This window comes from Phyllobates terribilis, unplaced genomic scaffold, assembly GCF_046119375.1.
Source record: "Phyllobates terribilis strain yellow unplaced genomic scaffold, ASM4611937v1 Scaffold_9__5_contigs__length_417890890, whole genome shotgun sequence".
Classification (NCBI taxonomy): Eukaryota; Metazoa; Chordata; class Amphibia; order Anura; family Dendrobatidae; genus Phyllobates; species Phyllobates terribilis.
The window spans coordinates 115,771,548-115,783,843 of record NW_027362769.1 but is presented as its reverse complement, the minus strand read 5'-3'; the positions used below and the strand labels follow the sequence as shown (position 1 = coordinate 115,783,843).

Genomic DNA, 12,296 nt, shown 5'->3' with positions numbered 1-12,296 from the left:
TGCAGCAAGACATTCTAATGGTCGGCTTATGCTATTGTCATTTTTTGCAGCCGAGAATTAAGTTTTTAGCTTCCTCTATTCCTATCAGTATATAAGCCATGCTGCTCGGCTGTCACATTTTACCTACATTTCTTTGCTGTTTCTAAACCATTGAAATCCATTTTCTCCGTATGATACCCGACAGACAAATTCTCTGTTGCTAAGTTACATTGATTGTTCGTGTTGGCGACTAATTGCCAAGTCCTGAGATCACTTCTACATTTACCGTAAGGTGAATTTCTTTATGTTCTGCAGCGTAGAGTCCATTCACCTGTAGCTGGAGTGGGGTGTGTATATGGGATTTTTGTTGCGGCAATGGTGATTTTTCACTCCTTGTTTATTCACATTGGCCACGAAGTTTATATGCCAGTGTAAGGAGACTTACCGGCCATACAATACTCTTCTGGGAAATTAAATATGCAAATGGTCTCTTCATAGAGGAAGAGGACTTGAACTCTAGCGCCGCCTATTGGAAGAAGCAATCCTAAAAGTCAATATTGACTCTTTAACAAGCCTTGCCATATGACTTAGGATAACAGCCAAACCAGTATTTGCAGACACGTGTTTCGGGGTATTGCCCTTCCTCAGTGCAAAAAATCAGATCTGGTGGTCTAAGGGGAAATGCATGCAATTGCTCCATTAAAGGGGTTGTTCAGTCAAATGATGTTTATGACCTATGTTTAGGTCATCGATATCAGATTGGTGCACAATGACGGACCCCCACCTATCAGCTGTTATAAGCTCTGCTGGTGTCCAGATGAGAGCAGAGCTGCACTGCACAGCATCGGTCAGTGTGTAGTGGCTGCTGCAAATTACTGCACATTAGCTCTGTCACAAACACTGCCCACTGCTTTCATAATGGGTACACCGCCACTCACACTCACTCGTCCACTCACCTATTGCACTAGGTTAATAGTGAGATAAGCGCTCCCCACAGCCAGTTCACACATCCAGATCACCCTTCTTGCTGCAACAACACTTCTTTTTGTTAGGCCAGCGAGATGCCTATCCTGGGTAACCCACTAGTGTGTGTGTGTGTGTGTGTGTGTGTGTGTGTGTGTGTGTGTATATATATATATATATATATATATATATATATATATATATTACACACAGGTGCATCTCACTGAAATAGATTATCATCAAAAAGTTTATTCATTTCAGTTCAATACAAAAAGTGAAACTCCTATATTATAGAGTCATTACAGAGTGATCTATTTCAAGTGTTTATTTCTGTTAATGTTGATGATTATGGCTTACAGCCAATGAAAACACAAAAGTCATTATCTCAGTAAATTAGAATACTTTATAACAGCTTGAAAAATGTTTTTAAAATCTGAAATGTTGTCCTACTGAAATGTATGTTCAGTAAATGCCCTCAATACTTGGTCGGGGCTCCTTTTGCATCAATTACTGCATCAATGCGGCAATGTGGCATGGAGGCGATCAGCCTGTGGCACTGCTGAGGTGTTATGGAAGCCCAGGTTGCTTTGATAGCAGCCTTCAGCTCGTCTGCATTGTTGGGTCTGGTGTCGCTCATCTTCCTCTTGACAATACCCCATAGATTCTCTATGGGGTTAAGGTCAGGCGAGTTTGCTGCCAATCAAGCACAGTGATACTGTTGTGTGTAAACCAGGTATTGGTACTTTTGGCAGTGTGGACAGGTGCCAACTCCTGCTGGAGAATGAAATTTCCATCTCCTAAGAGCTTGTCGGCAGAGGGAAGCATGAAGTGCTCTAAAATTTCCAGGTAGACGGCTGCGCTTCACACTAGACCTCAAGCAGCTTGGATTGTGGCCTCTCCACTCTTCCTCCAGACTCTGGGACCTTGATTTCCAAATGAAAATTGGAACTCTGGGACCTTGTGGAGTGTGTCAATGACTGCCTTCTGGACATCTGTCAAGTCAGCAGTCTTCTCCATGATTGTGGAGCCTACTGAAACAGACTAAGGGACCTTTTTAAACGCTTAGGAAGCCTTTGCAGGTGTTTTTTGTTAATTATTTTATTTTACTGAGATAATTACTTTTTTGTTTTCATTGGCTGTAAGACATAAATGATCAACATTAACAGAAATAAACACTTGAAATAGATCACTCTGTGTGTAATGACTCTATATAATGAGTTTCACTTTTTGTATTGAAGAACTGAAATAAATTAACTTTTTGATGATATTCTAATTTAGTGAGATGCACCTGTATATATTCCCCCTCACACAGCTATATGGCTCCACACTGCGAAAACTTGTAGCATTGTGGCGCATAGAAAGGGTAACTCAACTCCAGGGCTGTGGAGTCAGTAAGCCAAACCTCCGACTCCTCAATTTCCATGACACCGACTCCACGACTCCGACTCCCTCATACATGGCTCATGTTTAAGTGATAAATTTACTGTAGCACAGATTCATCTCAGCTAAAAGTCTAGACCCTTAGATCAGGAATAGGACATTTAACTTTCCCAAATTCTTATGAAAAAAATATTCCCCACAAACTGCATTGAACTACTGTACCCAATTTATTATATATTTTAGGAGTCGGTCCATTTTATTCCAACTCCACCAAAATGGACACTGACCCTACGACTCTGACTCCACAGCCCTGCTCAACTCTACTTTCCTTCTTTGAGGTTGTAGGTACATTTTCAGCTCAACTCTACTTTCCCTCTTTGAGGTTGTGGGTATGTTTTTACAGCAGCAAGGAACAAACTTATTAAATTTGAGATTTGATATATGAAAGATACAGTGCTTACAAAAATTACCAAAAAGATGAAATAACAAAAAGACATAAATCACACAAGGCATAACAGTACAAAAACAAAAGGGATAAATACCAGAAACCTCTTATTGATTAGATTGGTGGGAGATTCATTGCGAAGGAGGCACTGCAAAAACTTGAACATATCTGCAATCAATGTTTCTCCTGGGTCTCGCTGCAGGTGTCTCTTGATGAGCTATTTTAAACTAACTCCTAACTCCTCACCCCTCCTCCTGGTCAGGTGAGAGGAGCATGGCTCATTATATGCAAGGAAAGATAGCTGCTGGTCATATTTTCCCTTTGGAACCTCCTAGTGTAATAATATGACATGCAGGATTCTGAGCATATTCTATCTATGTTACACACCAAGTCTGACTATTATATATCCATAATTTGGGTTGATGGTTACATTTCTGTGGTGTCCCAAAGCTGAAATATCTTAGCTTTCGAATCAACATATGCAATTTTGTTCTCCTAGTTCTTATTCAAAGACCCCCTCTGATCCCATATTGATGACCTATCCTGAGCATAGGCCATCAATATCATTTGCTTGGTGAACCCCCTTCACAATTCTCTCTCTGTCTTCGTTGGGTTCAGACAGTAGTCATTTGTATGATGCTGTTGTTAACCCGAGGATAAACTATTAAAATCCAGCCTATCGGAAAATCTCTCCTATGTGTAAATGGTTTCCTATAATGTTATGTTGTAGAATTGTGCAGAGATTGGAACAATAAATCGTACAGCTCTGGCAAAAATTAAGGGACCACTGAACAGTTTTCTATTGGAAAGCAGCCAAGACGCATGAAAGCTGTGATTAAAAATCATGGTTAGTCCACCAAATATTGATTTCTGAACTCTTCTTGAGTTAAAACATGAGTAATTTGAGGTCTGAAAGCATGGTTTCTCTGTTTCTTTTTTAGTATTTTGACGCTTTATCATTTGCTGCAAATAAATACAAAATTTTTAGCTTTGAATTTTGGAGACATGTTGTCTGTAGTTTATAGAATAAAACAACAATGTACATTTCACTCAAAAATACCTATGAAGAGAAAAATCAGAGAGAGTGAAAATTTTGCAGTGGTCTAATTTTTGCCAGAGCTGTATATTGTACTTGCTGTAGTTTTGCAGCAATTGCGGTCAAAGATTTTTTTTTTTTTTAGGAAAAAAAAATTAATTGGAGGAAAATGCAACTTCGTCCTGAAATGTGTTCTAAATATCATTTGTTTTCATCTGTGCTCAGTGAAAAATTAGTAAAATAGTATTCATGTTGGCTCCCCTGAAGAAGCCTTCAGTACCGGCGATACATTCAAGTGGACGTCTTGCTACAACAACCCTTGATTTAGTACATGGTCATTACTTCTTATTTCCAATTTGTTTCTGGACTAGAAAATCATTATTAATTAATTATTTTTCTTGTAGATTCCGCAACTGACAAAGATATCCAGAAAACGCTTCAGGCGTTGGATCCACAGATTTCTTTCCTGGAGGATTTAACCAAGATGGGGGGAGCAATGCGAACAGTCTTAACCCAAGTTCTTACTAACCAGCAATATTACAAAGACCTTTGCTGTGGTAAGTTTTGGCATTGAAACTTGAAACAAAACCTGTTCCCAAAGGGGGGGTCATGCTTTAAAGGGAACCTGTCATTAGATTCAAGCTTCCCGAACCTCGCGCCGCATGAATCTGAGCCTGGATGCACGATTGCAGCAGTGTTTGTTTTACTCTGAAATGCTGCAATGCTTGGGTTATGCTTTTTTGGTGGTTGTTGGTCCGGTTCTGACTGTCAGACACACTTGTGGACCTTGGCGAGAGAAGATCCAAGCTGTTTTTCACTTCTTCTTTGTTCTCTTTTGCTGGCTACATAGCGCTCGTTAGGACTGGCAACGCTTTGCAGGACCTTGGTGCTTACATAATCTCCGGCAGAGCTTTACCTGGCATAGCAGAGCTGTTGGGTCCTAGCATACCCAGATCAGCTTCACCAATTAATTGTATCAGCATAAGGGGACTGTTCTCCCCTGTAACTGGGCATCCAATGGATGCCCAAGTTACAGTGGAAAAAATGAGCAATGATACAAAAACACAAAATCAATTGCCTCCTTTTTTCCTCATTTTGTTCTGCACCCTGATATGGTCAAATGGATTGTGTCATTTACTTCTACAAGGAGAGGGGGGAAAAAAAACAAAAATGAAAATCTGCAGCGGCGGAAAGGGGTTTTTCAGAACCTGTTCTTTTGACATGTTCTTTTTCTGGGGGATTTCTAGCCATACTCTTCATCTATCCACTGAGGTTGCAACTACCTCTGTTGTAGCAGGATTTTCAGAGATATAAACATGACTGTTCAGACTCTGACATTTTGCAAAAAGGACCAATTAGTGGGTTGCTTTAAGAAAACAAAATCCTAAATGCTGGTTACAGACCAGGTTCGTTGTGCGCCTCTTCTCTTCCCATAGTGTCGCCTGCAGTGGGATGAGGCTCGTATTCTAACATTACTGTTCCCCCTCCTTCCCTCCTATAAGAACAGTCCTCTGATCTTGCTCAGCTCTTGGATATTCTTTCGGATCGCTTTCCCATTGTTATGAATCACGTCTCTGTGGGTTACATGTGTGGAGGAGACAGATTGCTGTTGTAACGCAAATCTGAGTGCCAAATATCAGGCAAAAGCCCTGTGTGCTGTGTGGGAGGCTGGCAGAGACTCTTTATGTGACTGCTACCGGGGACGCAGAGCTTATTATGTGACCGAAATGCTTAAATGACAGGTCCCTAAAATGCAGGTGATTCTAACTTTTCCATTTAGAAGGAAAATGGTCCCCTGTGTGAGATGCTTGAAATTTCTTTTAAAGGGAACCTGTCTTTAAAACAATTAAAATAAAAAATATGCTGTTTACCGCAAGCCATAGTGGAAATCTGCAGGTAAATACCTTTTTAAACAAACCTTTTTGGCAGTGTAACTACAAATGCCGCTGCAGGAAGAAAATTAAGTTATATCCTCCTCGCAGCTGCTCACTTCCAGTCATTTCTGCGGCGCTGACGGCTGTAACCTCTTCTCTGCGTTAATGGCAAAGGGGGCTGGCTTTGCTATCAAACTTTGCTGTCAGCCAGGCCCCTTGAATGAAACAACTTTAGTTAAAAGGAAACTATCACCACTTTGGAGTTATCAGACCTCTACTATGGGCATACAGGGTATAGAAAAGTAAATCTATACATACCTGTATGGCCCATGGTAGTGGTCTGAATGCAGAGAAATGTAGTTTTAGCTCCTTGGTTTTTCACAGGCATGGCATCCCCCGGACGCCAAACTATCCCCGCCCATCTGCTTATTATTCCACCAAATCCCCGCCTATGTCCACGTTTACCATACCCCCCCCCCTCCTCCCTGCACGTCACAGGTCCCTGTGACATGTTCTTTTTTCCCCCTCACCTCCCGGCGCATGCGCATAGCCCGGCTCACAGGGAGTGCACTTTGTTTCCTCCCAGGCCCGTTTGGCTGAGCACAGTTCCTCAGTACTCTATTGCGCAGGCGCCGGGGAGTCACCGTGGACTGTGCTCAGCCAAACAGGCCCGGGAGGAAACAAAGCGCACTCCCTATAAGTCTCGCTTTGCGCTTGCGCCGGGAGGTGAGGGGGTAAAAAAGCACACGTCACAGGGACCTGTGACGTGCAGGGAGGGAGGAGGGGGGAATGGTAAACGTGGACATAGGCGGGGAATTGGTGGAATAATAAGCAGATGGGCGGGGATAGCTTGGCGTACCGGGGCATGTAGGTATGTATAGATTTACTTTTCTATACCCTGTGTCAGGGATTACAAACATCGCGTGCTCACCCCGGTGTCGTCGCTATCTGACCATGCTGTCAGTATTTAGTCCGGAATCGCGAGCACACGATCCAGACTACTCACTCCTTGGGCATCGGCGAGCATTCAGAAAGCGTATGGCGTCACACCTCCGAATTCCAGCTCCAGGAATATGGGTGTACGCACCGTACGGTTGCTGCCGGCTGCACGATACCCAATTGTTAATATCATTCTCTGTCACCACCGTCCAGATTTGAAATATAATGCAGGCTTGGGCGGACGCCTGCGTTTTGGTAGCGTATATGGCTTCGGGGAAGGGAACGATTACAGGATAAAAGGAACAGCACTATTAAATTTTATATTTAATCCAAAAGGGAGGCAGTGTTTAGGAAAAATATATACAAGGATGTTACAAAGGAGACCTTAAAATACATAAGCAGTTACATAAAATAAACAGGATAGATAAGACAACTTACACTATACAGTGCGCAGGGACGAATCAGCATAGGTAGAGGAGGGGCTCCCCAGTTGATTTGAGCGTTAGCGAACGTGGGCTGGTCTGCAGCCTGTACTTTTTTATTAAAAACGCTAACTTCTGCGATAACTCATCGCTCGTTGATCGCAGAAGCGTGCAAACTATGCCATTTTTTTCCCTTGTGATTTTACCTTCGTTTAGAGACCACACATCGCATAGTTGCAGTCTCGTGTTTATTGCGCTACAGCACTATGTAGCGTTTTTCAGCGGCAGAAAAAATATCCCTATCATTCTTTCGCTGATTTTACCTCTAGAAATATGGGTTCCGTTATTGCTGGACGTATGGAACTCACAATATTTCATATTTCATATCGGAGTCGACGTGACTCTGACTGGTGGCCGGGAATTGTTTGTGAGTGCCTTTGAACTTAACAAACCATTACCTCTTTCCTCCAAACTCTGGCCTGGGAGAAGGTGTCAATCTATCTCCGGTCTGTGTTAAGAGGAAATACATTTGCATTTTAGTTAGCTTGTAACACTTTATGGCTGGCATTTGTTCGTGTAAGGCCTCCCTCATGACTGTGTTAATTGGGGCTTTTGTGCTGAGCAGAAGGGGAAGAATGGTCAATATCTGGGTCAGGAAAATATGGAAGAACATTTTCAGTATTCCTCAATACTTCCCTGACACCCTGTATGCCCATGGTAGAGGTCTGATATCTCCCCGGGGGTGACAGATTCTCTTTAAATCAAGTGTCTGTTTTAACTTTAGGTTCTGTGGAGAGTACAAGTACGAAGAGTCATGAAAAGTATCTTATTGCCCTAAAGGGGTCTGGCCTGGCATTTCCTGAAGAGAAACCATTAACTGGGAGCCAAGAGCAGAGCGCTACTAGTGCATCGCCAGTGCAAGGTTTGTAAGAAGAGTTTTTGGCTTCCTTTAGTGCAGAGTGGATGATGATGCTACATACTGTATTATGCGGATTATAAACCGCACCCCAAGTTTTGGGGTGGAAAATAGGAAAATTAATTTTTTTAAATTCATTTTAATGGTAGCTTACCTTGGGGGGGGGGGGGGGGCGGTGGAGCAGGGTCACAGGAGGTCGTTGGCGGCGGCAGGAGTGGGGCGTTGCTGCGGACCCTGTGCTCTCAGAGGGGTCACTGATTCAGGAGGACTGCGGCGGGGTCACAGCTTCAGGAGGTCGGCCGCATCTGCGATGGGAGTGGGACACCACTGCAGGCCCTATCCTCTCAGAAGAAGTCGGCCGTGATTGGAGGTCCACTCTCCCGTACAACCGCTCCATTTAAACGCCTGTCAGAGATTGACATGGGTATTTAAATGGTTAACTGCAGCGATCGGAGCTGAGCCCTGCACGAGGTTCTTAGACACTAATGCCGGCTGTGGAGGGAGCTCGGCAGGCGACCCCTGTGCTGACGTACAGATGTCATTTTGCACTAAGGGGTTAAAGGCTTGCTGTCACTGCCAACTCCCAAGTATCATTCATATAAGCTGATGTACTTGTTAGAAATCGCAGTTCGCTGCGCAGGATTTGGAAATCGGAGCTCGTCAGCGGAAGACAATTCCTTCTGCAAACACACAGCCGGCCCGTGAGCTGAGCATTGCAGGGGGTTTGGTTTCAGAAAACCTTCATGCAGTTCTGCAGCATCTGCAAGAGGTCAAGAGCCGATGTCTGACATTGTATGTCTGCATTGTGGCATTTGAGGATATTTGTTGGGTAAAAGTTCTGACTTGTGCCAGGATAGAAAAATGAACTCGAACTTAATGAAAAAAATAAATCTAAACCTCCATAATTACAGTAAATCATTTTTTTTTTTTTTTTTCAAATAGAAACTGCTGGAGCGACTGCGGCGTCCGCACCGTCTGATTCTTCCGATGAGGTTGGTGAATTAAAACCTTCTTTACCATTTTAATTTTGTAGCTCTCCTCCTCCCTTTGCTAATGATACAGCGAGGAGAAGTCTGGTGATATCTGGTCACTTTTTGTCCTTCTACTGACTCGTGATCTCCTCATGCTCCGCATACATTGGATTCTTTTTAGAAGACGAACATATCTGCTGATGATCAATCTGTACAAATGTGCGAGCGTCTTTATAGAATTTGCAGATTCTGTTTGGACTAAAGTTGTATTAAATTTTTCCAGGAGGACCAGGACGACAGACTGTCAGTGGGGAAACGAAAAAGAGTAAAACTCAGCGCCAGCGCCAAAGGTATGAATCCTTCTCCATGACCCTGCTGACTTGTCTTAGGACTGTCACTGACAACAAACATCTGAAATGTCAAGTGTCTTGTGTTACACATCTTGGAACACCCCAAACCGCAACCTACGAGACGTCAGCGCTTCTCACTCGGCCTTTCCTGCTTCTCATGTACATGCAATAAAAATAAAACGTCATTTCACCCTTGTGCTTGTTGGAAGCAATGTTGAATGGACTGGTGTAAAATAACGTGGTTATAATCTGCTACACATTCACAGATAATATTAGGGTGCACATACATGTGAAAAAGTTGACCTGGATTTTTTTATGCAATGTTTGAATCTGAAATTTTGGGAAAGTGTAAAGTTCAGATGATGAACTTTTTTCATCTTTAAAGGGGTTATCCAGCCTTAGGCTACAAGTCTGCAGTCATTCTATGTGACTGCAGACTTGTGAAACCTCACATTTCCATGCACACTGCTCGCTGTGAGGATTCTGCTAAGCATGCGGTGGGCGGTCACATGCCAACTAGATGGGCACGGCCTCACTCAATGCAAGTGTATTGTGCACGGCTGTAGAAATCTAGTCGAAATGTGACCAGAAGTATGCAAATCGCATATCTACGGTCACATGACCGGCTACTCTCGGCATCGGGGAGTCATCACAAGTGCACTCTGTGCACCATGTGAGGATTCACAAATCTGCAGTCACTCTAAAGCCGGACAACCTCTTTAAAAGGAACCTGTCAGCAATAGACAAACAAACTGTATTTACTCTGTCGCCTCATTGGGGGGACACAGGACCATGGGTGTTATGCTGTGTTATGCTGCTGTCCACTAGGAGGCGACACTATGCATAATTTGATGCATAATCAGATCCGGCCCCCTCCCGGACTTTAGCGCCGGCTTGCAGTCCCTTTGGGCATCAGGCATCTAACTTAGGCCGAAGCCGCCACCTCCTCTCCCCGGCCCACCCCCCGGATGACAAATATGACACTCTACAGTGTCATAGAGGGGGCGGATCGAAACTGAAAGGGCACAATTTCACACAGTTCGGCCGCCCTTTTCAGCTCTCCGCCCCCCCTTCTTTCTCAACTTTACTCTGGCTGCCATTATCTGCTGCAGGATAAGGGAACACCAGCTAGTCTCCGGGGAGCACAGGACTGTGGATCTAAGGCGCTGGACCTAGGGGCACACTGGTGGGATAAGATCACAGCTGGAGTTCTTCCTCGGCTGTGAGTCCATTATTCCTTATAGGCTTCTCTGCATAGCCACCCCAGTGCACTATGCCGGGCTCAAGGTCCAAGAGAACCAGGCAGGACTGGTATTATGCACTCTGTACAGCCTGCAGCAATACTCTCCCAAGTGGCAGCAGATACCCGCACTGCCAGGACTGCATCCAGACTACTGTGCCAGAGCCCCAAGAAGCCCCTGCCAATACTTCGGTGTCTAATGCCACGCCGGAATGGGTCACTCAGATGTCGCAATCTATGACGCAGTCTATAGATAACCTAACCTCCACATTGCTTCAAGCTCTGCAGAGTCATGCCTTGGCTATGAACGCTACCCAGCAAAGGGAAGGCTCGACTCAGGGACATGACGACCCGAGCACATCCACGTCTAGGTCAGGACGCAAGCGGACCCACAGGTCACATTCATCTGCGTCATCCCATAGCACACGGTCATCCCCTTCTAGGGAGAGACACCGTAGTTCCAGGTTATCTAGACCGTCCCCTACCGGGGACAGATAATGCAGTTCTCCGCAGCGATCCCCCAACCAGAGAAGGCCTCCACCCTGGTTCACCCAGCAGGAGACTTCTTAGCGATACACAGGATTCAGAAGGCATCTGTGATTCCGACTCAGACAAGGAAACTGAAGGGTCTCTGATCCCAATCCCCCCCTAGCAATACAACGCTAGTTGAGAACGTAATCTCGTCCATCCATCGGGTGCTGGACATTTATGATCCGCCCCCGGAGGCACCACAACACAAGATTTCCTTTTGAAGGACTTCTGAAGCCGCCTCAAGTCTTCTTTGACCACCTAGAGTTTGTCGATCCTTAAAAAGCAGTTCTCACAGCCTGAGAAGAAGTTTACCAATCGCAAATATCTGAAGGCGCGGTACACCTTCCCACAGGAGACCACCAAGGAATGGACAGATCCACCCAAAGTGGATCCCCCAGTCTCTAGGCTAGCAGCACAGTTGCTTCTTTCACTGCCAGATAGCTCAACCCTCACGGACACAGCAGACCGGCAGGTAGAACGCATGGCTCGTTCAATTTTCGAGGCCGCAGGGGCCTCCCTGGCTCCCGCGTTCGCATCAGTTTGGGCTGCCAAGGCCATCTTGGCTTGGGCCCAAAATTTACAAGCTGGCCTCCAAGTATCTGCTCCTGAGCTGTTGGACCAAGCGGTTCAGATAGCAGTTGTAGCAGATTACATGCTTCATGCAGCTCTGGATTCTGCAAGGGGTGCAGCGGGGATAGCCTCAAACGCATCACGATTCGGCGTATCCTCTGGCTGCGGGAATGGAAATCAGACGCAGCCTCAAAGAAGTCCCTGACGCACCTACCATACCTCAGTGGTCAACTTTTTGGTGAACAGTTGGACACGATGATATCCAACGCCACCGGGGGTAAGAGTTCCTCTCTCCCCCAACTGAAACCCAAACGCACTTACAAGAAGCGTAACCAAACTCGATTCCGATCCTTTCGGAACTCTTCGGGCCGGTCCGTCTCGCGACCAGCACAAAATGGCAACTGCCCCCTACGCAGGGACAACTCGAGGTCGACGCAAAAGTCGGACAAGACCTGGCAGTCAAAAGTAGGCCAGTCAAAGTTCAAAGGAGGAAAATCTCAGATTTCCTCCTCATCATGACTCACGGACTCCGGAAGACACCCCACCTGTAGGCGGCCGACTTTTGCTCTTTCATCAAGTCTGGCTTCCTATTACAGAAGACAGGTGGGTCAGGGAACTAGTGTCTTCGGGATACAAGATAGAGTTCACTTCCAACCCACCAAACAGACTCTTCCTTTCTG

General features: G+C 45.1%; 1 protein-coding gene across 1 annotated transcript in view; it reads left to right on the top strand.

Moving 5' to 3' along the window:
* Nucleotides 1–12,296, top strand: part of UBR3 (ubiquitin protein ligase E3 component n-recognin 3) — a 149,202-nt gene that overhangs the window by 17,254 nt on the left and 119,652 nt on the right. Inside the window, exons 3-6 of the mRNA XM_073646979.1 lie at nucleotides 4,208–4,360; nucleotides 7,823–7,960; nucleotides 8,897–8,946; nucleotides 9,209–9,275. Coding sequence (XP_073503080.1) covers nucleotides 4,208–4,360; nucleotides 7,823–7,960; nucleotides 8,897–8,946; nucleotides 9,209–9,275 — 408 coding nt within the window. The remainder of the gene's footprint in view (nucleotides 1–4,207; nucleotides 4,361–7,822; nucleotides 7,961–8,896; nucleotides 8,947–9,208; nucleotides 9,276–12,296) is intronic.